This window comes from Ursus maritimus, unplaced genomic scaffold (genome assembly GCF_017311325.1).
Source record: "Ursus maritimus isolate PB19 unplaced genomic scaffold, ASM1731132v1 scaffold_15, whole genome shotgun sequence".
Lineage (NCBI taxonomy): Eukaryota > Metazoa > Chordata > Mammalia > Carnivora > Ursidae > Ursus > Ursus maritimus.
Window position 1 is genome coordinate 22,915,221 of NW_024423897.1, and position 22,726 is coordinate 22,937,946.

Genomic DNA, 22,726 nt, shown 5'->3' on the forward strand with positions numbered 1-22,726 from the left:
CCATACACCACTTCACTGCTGGGGAGGGGGAGCTCTGTGTATAGTGGGGAATCCTGCATCTGCATCCATCTCCCTACCTTCACCCCCACCAATCTTAGCTATCGCCTCCTAGTAATACTGCTCGCCATCACAGCCTGAGGCTCCGTTAACTCTCATGGCCCTGGGTGGTGAAGTGCTTCTCAAGAGAGGGTCCCCAGCCACATGAACACAGTCCTCTGAGCAGGCTCTGTTCTGCCAGGGGAAGGCATCCAGTCTGACCCTCACACTCAGCTTTGGCTGAAGAAGTTGATAATTGGATTTTCTTTTGACAGCCAGTCGCCATGCCCACTCATGCACCTGAGGGAACCAAAGGCTCTGCTAGCAATCCCTCCCCCATTTAGCACCTGTTCAGGGCGTTTTCAACCCCAGTATCTTCCTGGGCCTGCTTTGTCAACCCTCCTAGAGCTATCCCAGTGCCTACCCTGTCCGCGCTCTACAGACATGAGGCATGCTCTCCTTAAATCAAAATCAGAACTATGTCCTCCCCCAATTCCCACTCAGAACTGTCCAGTAGGCCCCTCACTACTCCCAGAGGGAAACCCAGACTGCTACTGTGGCCTACAAAGCTCTACATGATCTGGTCTCTGGTCACCCCTCCAACCTTCCTCTTCTGGGCTCACCAGGCTTCCCCACTCAGGACTTAATTGTCACTCTTCCCTCTGCTGAACATTCTTTCTATAACTCATCGTTGGGCTCTCAGCCTTCTCTGGCTACCCCAGACAGCTGGCCCCTCTCTGTTGCCTTCTATCTCAGGACTTTGTCTAGTTCCCTCAGAGCTAGTGCCCTAAGCCATGGTGGCTCTATTTCCCCTGTAAAATGAGGTCAACTTGAGAAGAATGACATCTTCACTGCTCATCTCTGTACCCTCAACAGTTGACGCAGGGCCAGGATGTGAAAGGGTGCTTCATACTCACTGATGATGACCCAGGCTCCCTTCCTAGTCCAAAGAGTGGCACCTGACCCCTAAGGAGCTATTCCACAGGCTGCCCAGTGACCTAAGTGTCAGCCCCCACAGAATGAGCTGGATCAATAAGATTTTCTGTGTGGGCAATTTGACATGGACAAATTCACCCCAAGCTCCTCCTTAGCATCCCCTTACCTGATGGGGGCACACCTTGTAGATTTTACCCCCTGTGAGATGAGGTGGGGGTTGTCTAGCTCTGGTTCCATTCTGTACAGATTCATAGAGGGCCAACAAGGAGAAGCAGAGCTGTTCCTGGAGCAGGACAAGATTAAAAACAAAGCAGTAAATGCTAAGGGACCAGGCCTGGTGTGCGGCACCAAATTCTTACTTCAATACCCAAAGCAAAAGAATAAACTGTCAAGGCCAGAGTGTACCTTGGAGCCTCACTAGCTTAATGTCTCCTAGGTACAGATGGGAATTCTGAGGCCCTGAGAGGACCAGGTCCCAGAGAGAGGCAGCCCGAGTGATCAAGGTGCCATCTTGAGGCCTGAGGGTCTTCCTACTTTTCAAAGGGCAGGGGATGCCTCAAAGAGAAGCTAATATTTGAGTCTGAACTTGAAGGAAGCATGAAGTTTTCGATAGGACATTAGTATGAAGAAAAGTGGATGATGTATGGCTAACACACACACTGCCCCCCGCCCCCCGGATGTAACGACACTCCTTCTCTAGGGCCTGGAGAAGTGGTAACCACACACTGCAAAGTGCCTTCCTTACAACAACCTAGTCAGGTCAGTATTTTGGTTATTTTCACTTTGTAAACCAGGAAAACAAGGCTCAGTGAGGAAAGGCAGCTTACCCAAGGTCACACCCAGTCAGTTGGGGAGCCAGGATTCCTGACCCCAGAGTCTGGACCCGCTACCTTCACCAGAGGAACCGACTAGAGGGAAGGCCTTGCATACCTACCATGACCTGGCTGTGGACGATCTCCCAGGCCTCCCTGCCCGCTGGCACCTTGTGTCCAACACAGGCACTTGTCACAGGTGGCTCATCTCCTCACCCAGAAAGCAGACGCCCTGCCTGCTCCCTAAGTCCCTCTCGGCACTGCTGCCCCCGCCACTCACCTTGGAGTCTTCTGTCCCAAAGGGGATGCCGCACTGCCTCAACAGGTGCCGCAGCTCCTCCTCACTGTAGGAGCCAATCTCCTCGAGCTTGCAGGCGCCCTCGTGGAGCAGCCTCACCAAGGCGCTGCCGTGGCCTGCAAGAGACGGCCCTGCTCAAGGGAGGCCCTCGTGCCTGAGGGGGAGAACCCGGGGATGAGGCCAAGTCCGGCAAGCAGGGCAAGTGGCTCTGCCCTGAGCACCGCCCTAGGTGCTGAGGGAGGGGGACTCGAGGCTGGTCTTCGCACTTCTGCGGATACATGAAGTCTCTCAGAACTGCTTTCTGCCCCTGAACGTCTAGGGGAGAGATCAGGCAGAGCTCCCTTGCAAATAATCCCAAAATGGGTAAGCGTTTAATCTTTTAAGGTTTTTCAAAAGCAAGATCCCAGAGGCTTACCACAAGGGCAGCAACACGATGGAGCAGTAGGTCTCCTTTCAAAAACGCTCTCTTTACACTGTGTTCCTGAACCTGCCTAACCACCAGTGAACCATGTGGGGGGTCTTAAAAAAGAAAATCAATTTCTGGGCCTTGAAATAGCAAGTATGAGGTGGGACCTCAGCATCTAATGTCAGGAAACACTGTTTGAGAACCAGTGGATCACAACATATTAAATACTTATAAAATCATCTCAGTGGGTCATAACCAGAATTTAAAAAATGAAATAAAACAAAATACATTCCACTTAGTAAGGAAATGTACTGTTTTGTGAATGTTGGCTGGCAGCTCTTTAAAACTCTGCACCTTGACTTTAACCCCTAAGGAATTTTGTCACGTCTTGTCATTATCTTTCTTAAATGAGCCCTCTACGTGAGCCTGCCCCCGCCCCCCTCTGCCACTGATACTGTCTGGCCACAGAAATGTTCCGACTCTGGACGGGACCCTTCCCTGACCCGAGTCAGCCGCCAGGAGGTCTTACCAGGTACTGGCTGCACATCCAGGTTTTTGTCCTTCTCAGTGTTGACAACCACAGCTCCTCTCATGAGTGGTGGGAAGAAGGGAGCAATAACAGAGGCATCAAACTTGGTGATAGGGATGCTGGCAGGGAAGGCCACCTGCTCAATCACCTCTGTCTCCATCGTGGCCCAAAAGTCCTCCACGTTTACCTCACTTGGGCCCAAGAACTCAGGCCAGGTGAACTAAGAGGTCAGGATAAAAAAGATCAAACTATAGGAGCCACAGGGCATTAACAACACAAGAGCCCACCTTCTTGATCCATTCGGGACAAGGTGGGGGTGGTATCAGATAGCCATGCGCTGCCAGGGCGCCCGCCCCCAATTCTGGTATCTTAGTACCTAACTGCCTTTTGCCCACATTCCTCTCCCCCATACCACAGCTCTCCGCAATACCTGAACAGCCCTCAGTCCCTTCTGCATCTGCCTTTGTTCAAGTCCTTTCCCTGACCTGCCAGGAGAGGGGAGCTACCACCGAATACCTGTTACGGGCCGAACACTGTCTGATTAACTACTGCACAAGTCTGCGGGGCTGTCTGAGGCGAGACTACTGCAGGAAGGGGCAGAATACGAATGTGAACTGAAGGGTCGTTCCAAAGCCCAAGCAGTGTGCTCTCCACCACTCACGACGCTAGTGCACTGTGAGCACACAGCACACCTTACAGCTACGGAGCCCACCCTCTCCACAAACAAGGGGACAGGAATGCTAACTGAGTGTGCTGCTGGGCACACAAACTGATGCAGGGACTGTCATCAGTCTAGAGGGTCCTCCTCTATCCGTTCCCCAAGGGGAGAGGCCATCAGATAGTCTCCTCCTGGACAACTGCCAATCGGAGTTGTGTTCAGTAACTTCTTGTTTCCTCTCACTGACTTCGGAACGCCCTCTACCTGCTTCTCCGCGCATGCATCACACCACTCTGCACACACAAAAGGGAGAAAATAAAGTAAGCCCTGGTCTCTAGAAAGACATACCCAGTACCACAGAAGAGAAGAGACATGCATACCAAGAGTGAAGGAATTCTACTCCCTTCTGTGAGAAAGAGCCTTGATCAGACAAGGCAGATGCCAGGTAGGGCTAGGAGACGTGAGCTTTTGTGGGGAGATGCGCATCTGTTTACTTCTGAAAACCAAATGGTCTCTGCAGCTAGATGTGTGTTTTTTTTAAAAAAAGAAAAACTTGGGCTCAGAGTCCCAGGAGTTGCTGGCGAGCATGGCAGTGCTTATGAGCTCAGACTCTGGAGTCAGACAGTCAGACCAAGGTCAAGTCCCAGCTCTACCCCTCCTGGCTGGGTAAGTGTGAATAAAACCCGAGCTTCAATCCCTTCATCTACAAAAATCTTACAGGGTTGGGGTGAGAAGTCAAGCACTGAGCACAGCATTAAGAACTTGGCATATGTAGTAACATGCTCAATGTATTCTAGCTGGGTCACTACTAACACTGCCATTAGATTACCATTAGACAAGCAGATCGGAATGAGTGGAGAAATAGCCTCTTGGTGAGATAACACAAAAAAGCAAAATTTTTTATCAGTAATTTTATCTACAAAGAACACTTAGAAGACTCCAGAAAGCATTATGCTTACTTTCGTGTATCTTGTTACGTACCAACATTCTTCAAATGGGATATGTGATCAAAATGTATACTTTTTTTTTTTAAATTGGGAAGAAAAGGAGGAATATGCATTAAATCCCTAACAGGCTCAGCTGGCCATGCCAAAATGCACCCAAGCTTTTCTCTAGAGGGCCCGCACCACCCCTGGTGGTGAACAGGTGGGCTGCAGGTCCAGGGCCTAAAGAGACACTTCATGTTACAGTCCTCTCTCGATCACTGTGCAGGAGTTCAGTGGTGGAAAGCTCACCCCCCACTGCTACTACCAGCACACTCATGGGGCACTCCACACCTATGCATGGAGACCAGACCTCTCAGCATGATCACGGGAGAGTGTTCAGAGATCTATGCGATTTTTTTAAAAACACCGAGTACCAGAAAGAGTCCTATTATTCTCAGTTTACTAAGAGTTTTATTATAAATGGGTGTTGAATGATAATGAAAGCCTTTTTTACATCTACTGAAATAATCATGTGGGGTTTTTTTCCATTAAACTGTACAGGAACAAATTACATTAGTGTATTTTCTAATGTTGAAACCATCTTGCTTTCCTGGGATAAGCTTGTCATGATGGGTTACTTCCTTCGCTATTAGATATGACTGGCTATTATCGTACTCAGCACTGTGGCATCTATGTTCATGAGTACAATCAGCTCAAATTTGTTCTTATATTAAATGTCTAGCTTTATTTTCAAGGGTATCTGGCCTTATACAACAAGGTGGGGAAATATATCTACTTTTGCCATTCTTTTATGATCGGAATCATATATTTCTTGGCTGTTAGAATGAATGTATGAAGCCATATGAATTTGGTGGTATCTTTATGTGAACGAACACTTTTTAGTTAAGAACAGATCAAGTCACAGATCAAGTCACTCTTTTTCCTCCAAACCCATCTGCAGCTCTCCCTCTCAGTGCACGTCCGCACAGAGGCCCACATGCCCCCCATGGAGAGTCTGGCCGCCCACAGCCTCTTGAACCTCACACATCCTACCACTCCCTCCACTGCTCATGTGCTCCAGCCACACTGGCCTCCTTGCCGTTCCTCAATCATGCACAGCAAGCCCACCTCAGACCCTGTTTTGCTGCACTCTCTTCCTAGAATTCTCCTCTGAAAGCTACGTGGGCTTCAGATCTCTCCTCAAATGCTACCATATCAGAGAGGCCTCCCCTGACTACCCTCTAGAAAGCAGGAATCCCCCTCTCCACCACTGTTCTCTCCTTACCTGCTTCACTATTACTGTGCTACTTTTAATTACTACATACTGCCTATATAATAGACATTAATATATGCAATTATTAATAATGTTTGTTTCCTATCTTACTGCCCTGTCCCAAGTGTCTAAAAAGTGCACCTGGTTCATGTTTAATAAATTCATTGGAAAGTAACAAATGCCTCCATTTCTATCTAGCTTCCTTATATGAAAAAGCCACTCGCCTCCCCCAGGCAGGACTGGAGCCATCTGTTCCTGGGACAGCATGCAGAACGGTGGCTGCCAAAGTGTGAGGACAGTTCTAAAGGTGGCCAGGAGGCACTTACTTCCACACTCTTCAGTGCCAACACGTTTTCTTCATTCCTCTGGGCCATTTCCACTTTGGGGGCCACACCACAGATGCCACAGATCATGTCATTGTAGTCTCGCACAGTGAGGCACTCGAAAGCCCAATAGCCATTGCACAGCAGCTCCTGCAGCTGGCTCAGCTCCTCTGAGGTCAGAGTCTTCTCTGCAAGGAGAGCAAGAGCTCTGAGAAAGTCACAAAAAAGACCCCAAGGCCACTGGGGATGAGCCAGTGGCCAGCAAGAATAGTAGTCTTGCTACTTGGCAAGACTGCTCCCCTAACGACGCCCAAGAGTACTACCCGCCCCCCCAAGGGTCAAGCACCCTGGCCTTTGAGGCCTCGGGTGGCAACCCCAAAGGGCAATTTCAATACAGTTATTAAAACTGCCTCGTGCTAGCACCTACTAGGAACCAGACCGTGTGCGGACAGCTTCAAATACATTATTTCATTTAACGCTCACGTCTTTATGAAACAGACCTATTCTCATCACCATTTTACCAGTGGAAAAACTGAGACGCAGAAGATAACTGGCTCAAAAATCACGCTGCCACTAACTGGCAGGGCCAACACTCAAATACAGGCCTCTCAGACCCTACAACCTTTGCCCTACTCCATCTGACCTCATAGCAGGCAAGATGCAAGGGAACTGAAGTCTACAGGGATAGAAGGGAGAAGCATCAAAAGAAAGAAGGAAAGCAAGGAGAAAAATAATTTCTAATATTAAGGAGGGTGATCCCCACCTTCATGTCTCAATAGGAGCCTTGGCACTGGTAGTGGAGACCTCCAGAAGCTGTGTATTCAGAATGAATCCAATTAACATGCAGTGAGGCCAACTCTACCTATCATCAAAGGATCAACTTCTAAAGAGTCAGCTTAATCTTGTGCTGAGGGTCCCTGGATGGATGGAAAGACTCACGATTTTGGCATTTGTAAAATTCAAAAAGAGGAGTGTATCAGGGAAGTCAAGAATGTCTCCTTTTCAAACTATCAGATTCTCCTCTAAGATGATTCTTTCAACCAAAGCCCATCACTAAAAATTCCCAGGGAACTTAGGACTAATATGGGAAAGGGAGGAAGCCAACGTGTACCTGTCTGCTCCTGCACTGACTTCAGAACAGCGCTGATGGACACTCTGGGGTCCTCTCCCAGCTTGATCTGGTTCCGGATTGCAAAAAGCAAGTCCAGGCTCACTAGTAGCTTGTTCCCCACATTAAAGAGACCTGCAAAGTTAAAAAGAGGCAGCAGAAAAACTCACTGTAAAACATCCACAATGGCAAAAAATTAGAAACAAACCAAATATCCAGCAACAGGGGAAGAGTTAATCATGGTACATTCCTAAAATAGGAAATTATGCCTCATTAAAAAGAACAACGTAGACCTAAAAGCTCTGGCATGGAGTTGTTCATAATACATTGTTAAATGAAAAAAGCAAGCAATGAAATCCATACAGAAATTTTTAATTGAAAAAACAAAAACCGGGGCGCCTGGGTGGCACAGAGGTTAAGCGTCTGCCTTCAGCTCAGGGCATGATCCCGGCGTTCTGGGATCGAGCCCCACATCAGGCTCCTCCGCTGGGGGCCTGCTTCTTCCTCTCCCACTCCCCCTGCTTCTGTTCCCTCTCTCGCTGGCTGTCTCTGTCAAATAAATAAATAAAATCTTAAAAAAAAAAAGAAAAAAAGAAAAAACAAAAACCTCTGTACCACCCAGCTCAGCCCTCATGACCACCAGGGCCCACTCTTCCTCTACTTCTCAACAACTACACCGTGGGTAAAGGCCAGGAGCACCCGCTAGCCCAGGGATGTGCAGCGGATATAACAATAGCTATAAAATCACCCCTAACCAAATCCCAAGATAAAAGACTCAGAGGGATTTAAATGCAGTCAATTTAAGACAAATAAAAGAGGGCGATTTTGTATTTGCACAAAGTATAATGCACAAATTTGCACAAAATCAAGTTCTGGAATATGTGCTCCCATGAAAGAAGACTACAGAGGAGTGGGGAAGGCCTTTCTGAGCATGATACCAAATGCTGAAACCATAAAGGAAAAGACTAAATCTGATTACATAAACATTAGGACAAAAACAAAATGCAAGCAAACCCCCGCCCCAAAAGACAAATAAAATCCTTTTTGTCCAGAAAAAAAATCACAAATTAAAGACAATTGATAAACTGGGGAAGAACTAGGTCAATACTCCAAAGAAGAATGGAAATGTTCACAAAATTCACAGAGGAGATTAAAAAAAAACAAAAAACATACAGTCCTCCTAGTAATCAAAGAAATGCAACAAATTAAGAAATGATACACTAGTTTTTACCTACCAAATTGGCAGACTTTAAAAATTATGATACTGATCTACAAAAAGTTCCTTAAGCTGGTGAGTTTAGCCTGGTCACTGGATAAAAATTCAGTAGGCTGGATTTTGTCTACTCAATCGTGTTTCTACACTAACACTGAACAGTTAGAAACTGAACCACATCATTTAGCACTGAGCAGAACGAAATAACTTAGGTATAAATCTAACAAAATATGTGCAAGATCTGTATGCTGAAAACTACAAAACACTGATGAAAGAAATAAAAGCAGCCCTAATAAAATGGAAAGATGGACAGGTTTAGGGATGAGAAGACTCAGTATTTCCAAGCATGTCAGCTTTCACAGACTGGTCTATAGATTCAACATAATCCCAATTAAAATTCTAACAGGATTCTGCAGATACTGAGAAGCTGATTTTAAAATTTATCTGGAAATGGAAAGGAACTAAAAGAGCCAAAACAATTCAGGAAACAATAATTCAGGAAGAACAAGGTTGGAGGACTCACACTGATTGCAAGACCTACTATCCGGGCTGTAGTAATCAAGACCAGTGAGGTACTGGCAAAAGAATAGACAATATAAACCAATGGGACGGCACAGACCACAGAAATAGACCCACACATATGATCAACTGTTCTTCAACAAAGGAGCCAAAACAATTCAATGGAGAAAAGACTACCTTTCAACAAATGGTGGTACAACTTGATGTCCACATGCAAAAGAAGAAAAGAACTCAATCTGGGCCTCCCACTTCATATAACAATTAATTCAAATGAATCACAGACCTAAAATGTAAGCCATAAAATCATAAAACTAGAAAAAAACATAGAAAAATATTTATGATCTTCACCTAGGTAGACAGACCTTAGACCACCAAAAGCATAATCCCTAAAGAAACAACTGATGAATAGGTCTTTGTCATGATTAAGAACCTCTCTGCTCTGTGGAAGATCCCGTTGAGAAAATGAAAAGTCAAGTCAGAGACCATAAGAAAACACCTGTAAATCATTTATCTCACAAAGGACTTATGGATCCAGAATATATAAAGAATTCTCCAAAAAAATCCTCAAAATTCAACAGTAAGAAAACAAATAATCCAATTCAACAGGCCAAAGATGGAATAGATACTTCACCAAAGGACACATGGGTGGCAAATAAACCCATGAAATGATGCTCAGTATCATTAGTCATCAAGGAAATACAAATCGGAACCACAATAAGGTACCACTTCATAAAACCATCAGAATGGCTAAGAAAAACAAGCACCAAAAAAACAGACAGTACCAAGTACTCACCAACAGAGCAAACCAGAACTCTCACTCACTGCTGGAGGTAATGCAAAATGGTACAAACATTTAGGTGAACAGTTTGGCAATTTCTTTAAAAAAAAAAACTAAATCTACACTTCACATATAGCCCAGCAATTTGACCCTTCGGTATTCACCCAAGAGAAATGAAAATTTGTGTCCACACACAAGCCTGTATGTGAATATTTACAGCAGCTCCATTCCTAAGTGTCAAAACCTGGTAACAACACATACGTCCTTCAACAAGGGAACAGAGAAGCAAATTGTGGTATTCTACACACTGGAAAACTACTCAACACGAAAAAGGAACTACTGATACATGCAACAATATGGATGACACTTTTTTTTTTTGAGAGAGACAGAGAGTGCATGTGAGTGGGATGAGATGCAGAGAGAAAGAGGCAGAACCCAAGCAAGACTCCACGCTGAACATGGAGCCTGACGTGGGGTCTGATCCCAGGACCCCGATCGAGACCTGAGCCGAAACCGAGTTGGATGCTCAACCGAGCCACTCAGGTGCCCCCAACACGGAGGACTTTCAAAGGCATGATGTTTAATGAAAGAAGCCAGACTCACTTTAAATGCTGCATACACTGTGTATCAACCATACTTAAATTTGTAAAACAATTTGTGATTTTTTAAAATAATTTTTTAAAATGCTACATACTATGATAAGTGACACCCCAGAAAGATGGAGTTATGGGAATGAAGAACATTATCAAATGGTTGCTAGAGGCTAGTGGTGTGGGGTGGGTCTGATTACAAAGGCACAGTACAGGAGAAAGCTTCTGGGCACTGGAACTGTTCTACTGACTGCAGTGGCAGTTAACACATCTCGGTGCATTTGTCAAAACTCACGTTAACTGTCAAACAACAAAGCAAATTTTGCCATATGTAAATTTCAGAATAAAGCTAAAATTTAAAATATACATATATAATCCTAGGTACTACTGGCCTAGACAGACTGCAGGGAAATGGAGTTCTCACTAACTGCTGGCAAGAGCATAAAACAGAACAAACTCAACTGGGCAATATAAGACATTAAGAGCATGAATTCAAAACAAGGCACCATAACGTTCTGAAGACAAAGAGAATAACAAATACTCTTAATCTTCAGCACTCAACCCTACATAGGAAATTCAAGATCCAAATTCGGACACCGCTGGCACATGGTGAATGCTCAGTGTCTGACGCTGATCAATGTATAGGGGGAATGGGTGAACACGCAGCAATTCCATGTGGAGCATGCGCCCAAAGGAAATAATTCAGGCCTGCATACCATGAGTTAATTACAAAGAGGATTCTAAAATGGAGTCACATGCACCCCTTAGAAACGGTCATTGCATTTCTCCACTTGCTGGCACAAGAAGATGCCCAGATACGTGGCTAGACTTAAAAAGAACATTCCAAAATAACACCCAGCACAATCCCACTTTTGTTGAAAGAAAAACTATAAACCCATAAATCTTGTACTTCCTTATGTTCTGTATGGATGAGTAACACATCTGAAAGATTAAAGAGCATAACGTTAAGTGTTTATCTCATGGCAGCACGATTACTACAGATTTTAGTTTCTTCTTTATACTTGTCAGCATGTCCCATTTTTCCACAGTGAGGATCTGTTATGAACTTTGTTTAAAGATCCCAGATATGAGTCCTAACACTTGAGAGATTAAACATAATCTGGGGCTGAGACATCCAGGAGGAAAAACTGCCTCTTTCTCAGAAGCCCCATCTGAGAGAAGGTCCAGTGTTCAAAGGAGTAGAGGTCCGACCCACACAGGCTGTTCCCAAGCCACTTTGGGGCCGTCTTAGGGAAGAAACGTTGATACCCACCTGTATAGATGTCCATGAAACTGTGCAGGGCCAGACAATGAGGATTCAGACACATCTTCACCTGGGCAGTCACCACCTGCAGCCGGCTGGCTGTCAGCAGCCAGCATTCCTGGGGCCCAGCCAGGGAGCTAGTACCAAAACATCACCAACAGAAAAACAGAAGGGAAATCAACTTAATGCAGTTCTAGGGCTTAGTGATCATTGGCGAAATTCTCAAGGCTAATGAAGCAGGCAAATGAAGGTGCTGGAGCCTGTGTTCCAGGGTTTTCTAGGTGGGTGCTCCCACTCTGTTGGAATGAGGTCTGTGGAATCACCCCTAAAATTAATGTAACTCTGAATTTACTACCCAATTTAACCAATCCTCCTGACCTCCCAAATATAAGCATTATGCTGGGCAGTCCAGATGTAAATAAAATCCTAATGTGGTGACATTAACTTTCAGGCATTTTTCAATGGAATTAATAGATGATTACTAATTATTATTATTTTACTTTAGCAATTCAAAAGCAAAGGAAACTTAAGAGAAGCAGAGAAACACCTTCAAAGGCTATAGCTTTACGGCTATCTGAAGAAAGGGGCAATACAGGCCGAGGAAGACAGGGCAGCTGGGGACAGGGTAAATCTGAAAGGGGTGCTTACTTTTGTCCCCCTTTGAATAATGGGCTGCTACAGAGTAGGCACTGCGTGGACGGAGACTCATAATAATTCGACCAAGAGGTCTGCTCGATGGTGACTGTCTCTTCACTCACGTTGGACAGGATGAGTCGAGAGCTGTTGAGTTCATGAATCAGGGCGAAGACCTCGGCCAGCTCTGACTCGTTCTCAGGAATCTGCAGGACTTTGCGCAGCAGCTGCAGCGTGGACTGGCGCTGGATCTCCCTCTGGGCCAGGCTCAGCGGCTCTGTGGCACTCAGCACATCCGGGAGGGGTGAGCTGACCTCCTGGGAAGAGAGCGGACTAAAGGATCAGCCAGCGTGCAGGGTACCACCAACCTCGGGCTAAAACACGGAGAGGCTGCAAGTGACAAAGGGATGGGCCCAGTCATGGTGGAGGCGGGGAAACCGAGGCTTTGAACCAGCTCAGTGAGTAACTCTCTGTGTGACTCAAGGCAGATGCTTTCTCTCTCTGGTGGGTTCTCTCTCAGTGAAACGAGAGGGTGATACACACTGCTTGGTAATAGTTTCAAGAGTCTGCTTCCATTCACCAGGGAAGGGGTTTGGAGAATAAAAGACCCAGGTCTCAATTCTGGACACGCCATGTAACAGCTATACATGTGTGAACCAAAGCAATTTACTCATCTTTCTGAGCCTCAGTTCCCTTACCTATGAAATGAAGGATGAAATACTAGTGATCTCCTAGAGCTGTTATACAGAATCAATAAAATATTGCAAGTAAAGCACTTAGCACAGTACTGGGGATGCAATGAAAGCTCTAGGAATGGTAGTTCTGATATGTAAACAACTACCTGTACTGCTTTAAGCATTTCTCTTTAACACTTTCATCTTCTGGGTACAAGCGAACTATCTTAGACACCAGAGGCTTTCAGGAACAAAGTTCCGAAATGCTCATTAAAAACAGGTCCTTTTCAATGAAGGTTTCTTCCTAATCCCCTGAATCACTCCTTCCCTCATGCTACCAGAGGCCATTCTTTTACTGCAGAAATCAGACTCACAATTGGTGAGACTGTCCCCCATCTTTGGTGAGTATAAGGTCCCTGCTTACTTACAGATTCCCAATACCAGTATAAGGGCACACAAAAATGCTAATTCATATTTGCTGGACATATTACATGCTGCTTTGCAGAAGTTAACTGCTTAATAAGAAGAAGTTTTAGTAACTTTTAGGAACTTTTAGTAACTCTGCACACCTACGACAACTCTTGTCTCATTATCTATAACTTTGGCTACCTATCTTTCTCCCCCACTAGACTTGAGCTCCTCAAGGGAAGAGACCATGTCCTATTTATTTTTGTATCTCCAGAGACTTGATCTATAGTAGGTATTCAATGTATGCTTGCTTAAAGAAAGAATGAATGGCTGCAGAGAGCTGACTGACACTAGGAGTTGCCCTGGGAGATAGTGTATTCTCAGTCATGACTATGTTGAACCAAGGACTGGAAGAAGAGCTGGCAGGAATACTATATCCTTTTGCGCTGAGCCACAAATGAAATATGGAAAGGAATGAAGACCATTCCTGCCCAAAGATGTTATAGTCTTAATTATAGCCACCGAGGACAAACTGCATGGGAAATATATGGCCACCAGGGGGCTCCAAAGAGCACTACACACAAAGGTCCCCTGGGTCTCTGACCAGTGTTTTAGTTTATGAAAATCAGTAATTATATTTTATTTCTCTAAAATTAAGGAAGTTGAAAGGTGGCAGGATGTCAGAAGGTAAGGGTCCCAAGGGTAGGCAGCTATCAGCTAAAGACAGAAGAACATAAATATAAATTTCAAAGAGTAGGATTTGAAATCAATTGGCTAGAAGTCCCTAGACCATTCTTGTCCGACCCGGAAAATTAGGTCACCTCATTATTCTAAATCTAGGAACCAATATCCATTTCCATACTGCAAACCATACCAACAGCTATAATCGAACAGGAGAAAGGAATGTTCAGAGCCTCCATCTATACAGAACTCAATTCCGTTCTGACAGGGTCAGAAGGTATGAGGAAATAGATACACCTGCCCTAAAAGAGATTATGGTGTCACCAGGAGCTAAGAGGGAGTCAAGACAGAATGTGGTCAACCCTAAGTGAAGAGTAGCACATTAAAACATGGGCCTCAATGTGACCCTACAGCCTAAAAAAAAAATTGCCGGGTTTAGCATTAAAGATCTTCCACAATACGGCCCCAATGTGCCTTTCGTCCCTTATTTTCTGTACTCCTCAGTACATATCCTTCTCTTTTAAGTGACTGGAACAACTTCTCTAGCTCTTCGCTTTTGCCATTGCTTATCCTTGAGTATGGAATGCCTTCCCCTTCCATCCAAGCGTGCCCACCTTGCAAAGTTCAGCTCAGATCTGGAGTGGCCAGGCTCCACCTTGGATCCTGATCTGTTCTGGATGCCAGCCTCTCTTCCCCCAAGGCAGATCAGGGAGATCTGTCTTCTTACCCTCATCCTAATCATTCTATCTCCTGCCTCACGTGCTGTATCTTCCTGCTTAAAGAAATTCACAGGACCTCTGAAGATACCCATTTTTCCTGGTTCTGATAAATAAAAATGAGCCCTAAGGAGCCAAGTGGAATGTGTTTTACTATCTAAACAGCTTGGTCCAACTTCAGAGAGATTTGCCAAGACTGCTAGAAGTAAAGCTTTGTGTTGAGCCAAAAGCTCTGCAAGGAACCTGAGAAGCAGTGATCTAATCTACAAAGTCTAAGGGTTGGCATTCTCTGTTTACCAAGACACTATTTACAGGTCCTCCACCAGGTCTCAGATCTAAAAGAATGTAACCCTTCCATCCCTCTCTTCTCCAAAATTCTCTTTAAAGCCTGAGTTCCCATTCTCCTTGGGGAATGAACTCTTGGTCCACTGGGCTAGAAGGATCTCAGAGATTAAGGTACCTAGCCAACCTTCTCAACTTAATAATGAAGAAAAGAAGCCCAGAGAGAAGGCGGCTAGGTTCTGAACTTAACAACTGGTTCCAATTCTGGTGTTCTAACTACTATCATGTACTAAGAAATCATTTTATTTCTACTAAAACAGGTGCACTAACAGAGCTCACACAAGGCAAGGGGATGTGTTTAGGGAAGGAACTCACGAGAGCCTTGGTGGTTTTCTCAGTTCGGTCTTTGGCAAGGTTAAAACCACAGCTGGGACAAATCCGAGGTTTATGCCTGTTGGTGTAGACGTAGTTACAAGAGGGATTCTTGCACTTTCCCCGGCCTCTTGAAGTAGCCAGGCCCAAATCCTAAAAAAGTAAGACCAATTTTCAATTCTACAAAAGTTACACCTGGGAAGAATTAAAAACCAGGATGACCAGCTATCAGTCAATCAGAGAAGAGAGTGACAACTGCAAAAGTAGATGCAGACTAACTACCAAAGAGCCCTGAAACAAGATCCTTTTTCTGCAGTTATCCCCTTTCAACTTACTACAGCCTGTGTAACTTTGGCAAGCCCCTCCTCCCCATCTGTGAAACAGGTGAGTGATCTCTTAAGGGTCAGAAATTCAAATGTCATCAGGGTCCAGGCCACCGGCAGAGTGAAGCAGGCCTTCTCTAACAGAGTGCTGGACACTGTGGTGAACTGCAGAGTCCACACCGTGCCTGAAGACAATCATGACCTCTGCACTACCTGAGCTCAAATCTCTGGCATCTAGGCTCCTATGACAAGCTGCTATCTAATCAGCCAAAAGGAAAGGTCCTGAAAGTTCCCCCAGATGGTAACCCTAGTGGCTTCCTGTAGCCAAAGGGACCGGGAAGTGAAGGTACAGATGGCATGGAGAAGGGAATAGTAATTAGGTCTCTGGGGAAAGAAAACTGAACAGATACCCAGGATAAAGGAGACAGTCTCCTTAAGGATCAGGCCAGACTATACACTAATCCACCATACTATGCTGTCTTGTTACTACGGAAACCCCAGCACAGGGCCTGGCCAGGACAGGTGCTCAGGAAATATTTTTTCAATAAATGAATGGTTCTGCGCATGTTTGCCTTTGTCAGTTTAGAATTTTCAAAAATCTAGCTGTTCTCTCAAAATCTGTGTATCTTACTCAGCTCAACCAGAGAACCTGCCAAAAGGTACGTGGCTAACTGACACCTTAAGGATCCAGAAAATTAAAGAATATTAAGAGCAAGAAAAGCCTCAACATGATATCCAAAATGATGAAGCACTTTTATAGATAGTGAAAACTAAGGACCAGAGAAGCAAAGAGCCTTGCCCAAGGTCATGTGGCATGCTGGCAGCAGAGCCAGAACACTTCTGGACTAAGTCCTTCCAGTGTTTATTCCACTGCTCCATGTGGCTTACCCTACGAAAGAATGACCCCCAGAGTCATACATTTGTTTACTGGGATAATACATGTGTGTTAAAAATAAAAGGTGGGTTGGGGAGGGAAAACCTTGGTAGGAAATGCCAAGTGAAACAAAGTTGCTTTACCAAAGTACTTCTCAAATGCTTTCAGATAACAGTACTGAATGTGACTGTTTAAAGGAGGAAAAATAGAACTTTCTCAAGCTAATCTGTAGAAAGCACTTCTGAGGCAAAAAGGTGCAAAAACTGCTGAATGCTAAAGCTGGACTAGATTCTCATCTCCAATTACTCTCTAAGAAATATCCAGGTCTCAGCTGGCCTACGCTCTATGGATCTCCCCCAGGAAAAACCTAGCTGATTCACCCAGCAGCTGTCATTTGTATCAGTGATGGCCTCTTCAGAACCAATGATCTACCCCTGACCCTACTGTCACTCCAAACTACCACTCCCCACCTCCCTCAGACTTATACTCATCCTCCGCCAGAAAACCAAAACCACCTCCATGTCAACCCATCACCTGGCTACACTTACCAGCGTTACCGTGCAGCTGTACTTGTATGGAGGAAACATATCAGGCTTGACCTCTACAACTTTCACCTGAGATGTCCTACTGGCCGGGCCATTTGGTAGCTGTGGATCAGAACAAGCGATTTAGTGTTTTAATATAAAACCTCAAACTGCTGAGGTCCTGTGTCCTAAAACGGCTTGAGAAAATAGTGTCCCAGGGAATGTCTAGAGCTGTGCTCATGTGAGCCCTCTAGGATGCCAGTCAGCATCACCAGCCCACCAAAGATTGAATGTCACTTCCAAGTCCACGGTTGCCACATTCTTCTGCGCAGCTTCTAACACTGCACATTAGAAACACTGTGAATCAGATGGACAACTAATACCAAGTCAGAAAAGCTTATGATAGTTACACAAATATGTGGTTGAATAATTCTGGCACAGAAGGAAGTCTGAGAGACTGTTCACACTAACATGCCACAGGATGAGAGGAAGATCATGACTGTTTCCCCTTTTACCACCATCTATGAAATTTTCCAATGTTCAGGGCACCTGGGTGGCTCAGTCAGTAGTTAAGCATCAGCCTTCTGCTCAGGTCATGATCTCAGGGTCCTGAGATCGAGCTCCACACAGGCTCCCTGCTCAGTGGGAAGTCTGCTTCTCCCTCTCCCTCTGCTGCTCCCCCTTCTGTGCTCTCTCATGCGCGCTCTCTCAAATAAATAAAATCTTTAAAAAAAAAAAAAATTTTTCCAATGTTCTATACAGAATGTAAATATTACTTATACAACTGAAGATGAAGAAGATATCATTCTAAAAGTAATTATTCTATAATACTGAATTTAAGTTGATATTTAAAATATACAATTTCATGTAACTTAACTGGCTTACGACTAGCAAAAGGACTATAGCTGGTAACACATAACACCCAATGTTGCCAGTCCAAAGGAAGCTATTTACCCAGAAGACGGGGAGTTTACACGAGTAAAGGGAATCTCAGGGCTGGAAGTCTACAAAGCAGTGGAAGCTGACTAAATCACCAGCCTTCTATACCCAGAAATTACACACACACCCAGTGCTAACACCACATCTGGGTGACAAACAGATCAGCCTTCAAAGTAAAAGCCAGATGATACTCTTTTGGGGGCACATCTGGAGCAAGGGAAATTGCCTGGTAGAATATACAGTAAGGGAGAAGCCAGCCTGATTTTCCTATTTCAATTTGGTCTAATAGGGTTTTCAAACTACAGGTCATAATCCACTGAGGGCTCATAAAATTAATGAGCTGAAACCAGCATTTTGCAAAATGGAAAAGAGCAAAGTGACTGCATATAATAAAGACATAGATAGCTTCCTTATACTTCTTATGTATACAGGTATGGGTGAGTTTACTGGGCTGTGATATAAAAATGTGTTATTGAGGGTCACGACCCAAAAAGATTTCTAGTAAAAAATGGTGATATAGGAAATTTTGATCATAACTATTCTAGTCACATATAGAAAAAAACAAACAAACAAAACAAAACAAAAAAACTAAGACTAAGTGTGCCTGAATACACTGACTTTTTGGCAATCATTAAGTTGAATGGATTATACTGGCTACAAACCAGAATGTGGAGTAAGAGCCATGTTTTTTAGTTTTAAAAAAACCATACTAAAAAACACACACAAATATAGGAAAGGACTCAAAGGCTGAATGGGTGCAGACTGCCATTAGTAGTTAGTTCTGGGTGGCAGGATTACAAAGGACTTATTTTCTTTCTGCCTTACCTGAATTTTCTACAACAGCCGTGCATTCGTTTTTTCAAAAGAGGCTAAAGAAACAAGACAATTACATGCAATTATCTAATCCTAGACTGAATTCTGTACCAGAGTGGAAAATGCTACAAAGGACATAACTGGGTAAAACTGATGAAATGGGAATGCAAATGACAGACCGAAGTATTTTACCAATGTGTCAGTATCAGAATATCCTTATTCTTAGACATACACACTGAAGTATTAAGAAGCTAAAGGACATGTAACTTCCCCTTAAGTCACCTGTATGTTAGAAGCACACAGGAGCACAAATGACAAAGCAAAATGGGCGATAACAATAAGTGACTATGGCTAAAAAGTACACGGGTGCTCTTTGTAGCACCTTTACTCTTGCAATGCAATTTGTTTCTTAAGTTTCAGAAAACTTTTTTTTAAAGATTTTATTTATTTGAGAAAGAGAGGGAGAGAACAAGTGGGGGGCGGCAGACAGAGAGGGAGAAACAGGCTCCCCACTGAGCAGGTAGCCCGACGCAGGGCTCGATCCCAAGACCCCAGGATCATGACCTGAGCCTGCTTAACCGACTGAGCCACCCAAGCACCCCTCAAAATTATTTCTGAAATTAGAAGTTTAAAAACATGCATTTATTTTATAACAAGAAAAGAAATGTAACTAAAATTAAATAACTCATTCATGCTCAACCTCATTCCAAAGATCTACCAAGTATAAGAATAGGCTTTTTGCCTATGGGGGAGACACTAAATAGAAGTCCTGTTCTCAGAGCAGCAGGCCGCCCAGAAAGCCCCACCTCTGGAGAATGGGTCTTACCTTCACCTCACTGGTGTTAGATGGCTGTTGGATCGGCTGGCCCAGCTGCTTCAGCGTGCTTGGCTTCAGGCCACAAGTTCTCACAGAGGGGGTTTTATCTGAGACAATCAGGAGCCAAACTGGTGACTTAGGTGCATTCAGAGTCTCCCTAAGTCTCTCATCTCCATTCTCAGCAGCTCCCACTCCTGTCCCCTTCCCACTGGACAGCTCCCCACTCTGAGGTTTGTCCCAGCCCTTACCACTCAGGGGAAAGGCCTGCCTGGCCCTGGGCAGTCCCACGTTGCTGCCTCGGCCCACGTTAGACGGGGCTGGGAGAATTGCTCTCATGGGTCTTGCTGCAGCCAGTAACGAGGGCTTGCCCCGAGCTTTGCCTTTAAGCTCTGGGGCTCTGGCCCCAGGGGTGAGCAGGTCAACTCTGAAAAAAACAAGAAGGCAAATCTAAAAATTCCAGACCCAAGGGGAAGAAAACAAAAGTACAATCTCCAAATAGCATTGTAGTAGAGGGAGAGTGTAGTCAACTGTCAGGCTTTAGACCCCATATTTCATGGGGTCACTATGAAGATAAAAAAGCACAAAACAGTGCCCACAATGCAGAATACCAACAGCTATTGTAATTATACTATCTGATCTGCTTCTAATCAGTATTTAAAGTCTATCACAGTCTCCCACATGAGGGCAGCTGAGCGACCGTGCAGAACAAAAGCCACATTTTCTCTGGAGCTCTGGTGCTGAGCACAAGTCTACATCACAGAAGGCCTCAATACACATTTGCCAAGTGACTCACTTGCCCAAAACAAAAGGTCTAAACTGCATGGCTCCATTTTCTAAGAACACAGAACCACCCCAAAGTATACTGTTAAATAAAAACAGACAAGATGTAGAAGTATATAAGTTATGCTACCATTTATGTAAAAAAGGTAGGAAAAAAATATATACACACATACACATCTATACATATACATGTAAGTAGTATGTGTATAAAATTACGACTAGAAACACAGGAAGGTGGGAATACGGACTGCGTGGAAAATGGAAATGGATGAGTGGAGGATGGGCTAGAAGAGAGATCTGTTTCAGTTTATATCTCTTGAGTTTGAACCCTGTGAATATATTTCCTATTCAATAATAAAACGTTTTAAATCAAATAATATACACCAGAATTTCTAAGCCCTGGCACTACTGACATAGTGGGCTGGCTAATTCTATGTCTGTCAGGGCCTGTCCTGTGCACTGTAGGGCGTTTAGCCGCACATCTGGCCCCTGCCCACTAGACGCCTGCAGCACCTCCTCCCCCACAGCTGTCACATACCCAAAAGTCTCCAAGCATTGCCTCAATGTCCCCTGGGGGCAAAAGTGTTCCCTGTTGAGAACCACCAATATCAACAAATAAGGCAAATAAGGCCGTTAGTCATAAGACCACAACAGCCCCTGGGAAGGGGCCATATCAAAAATCCAGTCAGGCCTTTAAGGAGGGAAGGGGGAGGAAAAATAGCCCATATCTTTTTCAGTCTGTTAAGGTCAGCCATTAAATTTTAGATTTTTTTCAATACCCAACTCAAGATTCTTCAGAGGAGAGAACGGGCATGAAGGGACAATGCCCGAGGTCAAACAGGAGTAAGAGACAGATCACAACCAGAATTGAATTCTCTGACCACCAGGACAGGAATCACTCTATAAGATGGCTTAATAAGGCCTTTCTTTCCAAATCTTGTATCCAGGATTGGATACTAGTTTGTAACATTGCCCTCAGCCTGTACCAGCAGCTAATAACTGCTTCAGAGAAAATGACAAGAAGAGATGTACAGGAGCGTAACAGCAACGCATAGATAGCAGAGTGTAAGAGGGCAAGGCAAATCATTCATTCCGTGGCTCTAGGCCCTGGTTTCTGTATCTCTAAAATAGGAACCATTAATTGGGACCTCCTCCCTCTCAGGAACGCTATAAGGACATAGCATAAAACAAGGAGCATTTCCCAACATGCTATTCTAAATACAATCTTATAATATACGAGCACATTAATTTACCCTGTGGGCTTCTTAGGAGCAGGGAGAGGACTGGAGGTGCTGGTCCTCTCAGCTGGTGGTGGTATGTCTGGTCCAGGACTGTGATTCTCAGTTGTCCCCAGAGAGACCTCAGGCTGCACACCACTCTTGACCACCGGCATCTTCGTGGCTGCTGTACGATTCCCAGGAGCTTCCTTGACCAAAACATGGGCATCTGAGATGATCACTTCCTCCCACTCATTCTCCTCACCCACTTCTCTTGGAGGAGCCATACTTAGGAGCTGGCTTACAGCTTCCGAGTTCTCCAAAGTCAGTTTGGAGACATTTTCCTTAGGGGAGTTTTGCTCAGTGTTGACAGGCTGCTGATTTCTTTTAACCACCGAGCCTTTGGAGGAGATACCAGGAGCCAATTCCACCTTGACTTTGGCTGGCTTTTCCTAGGAAAAAAATAAGAATGCCTGTATTCATACAGCATTTTACAGCAGACAACACATCACAAGTATTCTCTTACTCGATCCTCACGACAACAATGTAACAGATCAGGAGATGGAGACCCAGGAAAGGGACAGGCTAACTTAAAGGCCCAAGTACAAAACTGGCCTGAATCTAAGTCTTCTGACTTTAGGTCCCTTTCACTACAGTATTCAACACCCCCGTTAGGATAAAGCTGTTCTCCTAACAAATCTCTCATTGATAGCTTCTTTAAGTTTCAGCAAACAAACGTTGGCATTTTGGGCCTGACCTTTGTTCAATGCTTCTCTATGTCTAGAAAGAAGCGGACATATTGACATACTGGGCCTAGAAGTCCTAGACTGTTTGTCTTGGTGATCCCTTTATGAGATTCGGTTAATCCCAATGTGCTCAAATCTCACACGGAGAGATTCAAAGCTTCCAATTCTACTGGGGAAAACTCTTTTGTCCCAGATTCTTTCAGGTGAATCTTGAGGCTGACCTAGACACATGCCACAAACATCTCCCTTGGTCAAATT

The 22,726-nt window shown here is 44.6% G+C and overlaps 1 protein-coding gene across 2 annotated transcripts in view; it reads right to left on the minus strand.

Annotated features, from left to right (window-relative positions):
- HMGXB3 (HMG-box containing 3) overlaps positions 1–22,726 on the minus strand; it is a 44,519-nt gene that overhangs the window by 3,137 nt on the left and 18,656 nt on the right. The window contains exons 7-19 of one of the 2 annotated variants that reach the window (XM_040630416.1): positions 22,028–22,174; positions 21,759–21,931; positions 19,974–20,149; positions 19,735–19,832; positions 17,181–17,279; positions 15,439–15,588; positions 12,318–12,619; positions 11,679–11,806; positions 7,309–7,440; positions 6,201–6,385; positions 3,018–3,237; positions 2,065–2,198; positions 1,139–1,255 (exon numbers count right to left, since the gene is read on the minus strand). In XM_040630416.1, the coding sequence (XP_040486350.1) occupies positions 1,139–1,255; positions 2,065–2,198; positions 3,018–3,237; positions 6,201–6,385; positions 7,309–7,440; positions 11,679–11,806; positions 12,318–12,619; positions 15,439–15,588; positions 17,181–17,279; positions 19,735–19,832; positions 19,974–20,149; positions 21,759–21,931; positions 22,028–22,174 (2,061 nt within the window). Of the gene's footprint in view, positions 1–1,138; positions 1,256–2,064; positions 2,199–3,017; positions 3,238–6,200; positions 6,386–7,308; positions 7,441–11,678; positions 11,807–12,317; positions 12,620–15,438; positions 15,589–17,180; positions 17,280–19,734; positions 19,833–19,973; positions 20,150–21,758; positions 22,175–22,726 lie in introns of both variants that reach the window. The other variant, XM_040630415.1, reaches the window with a different exon arrangement.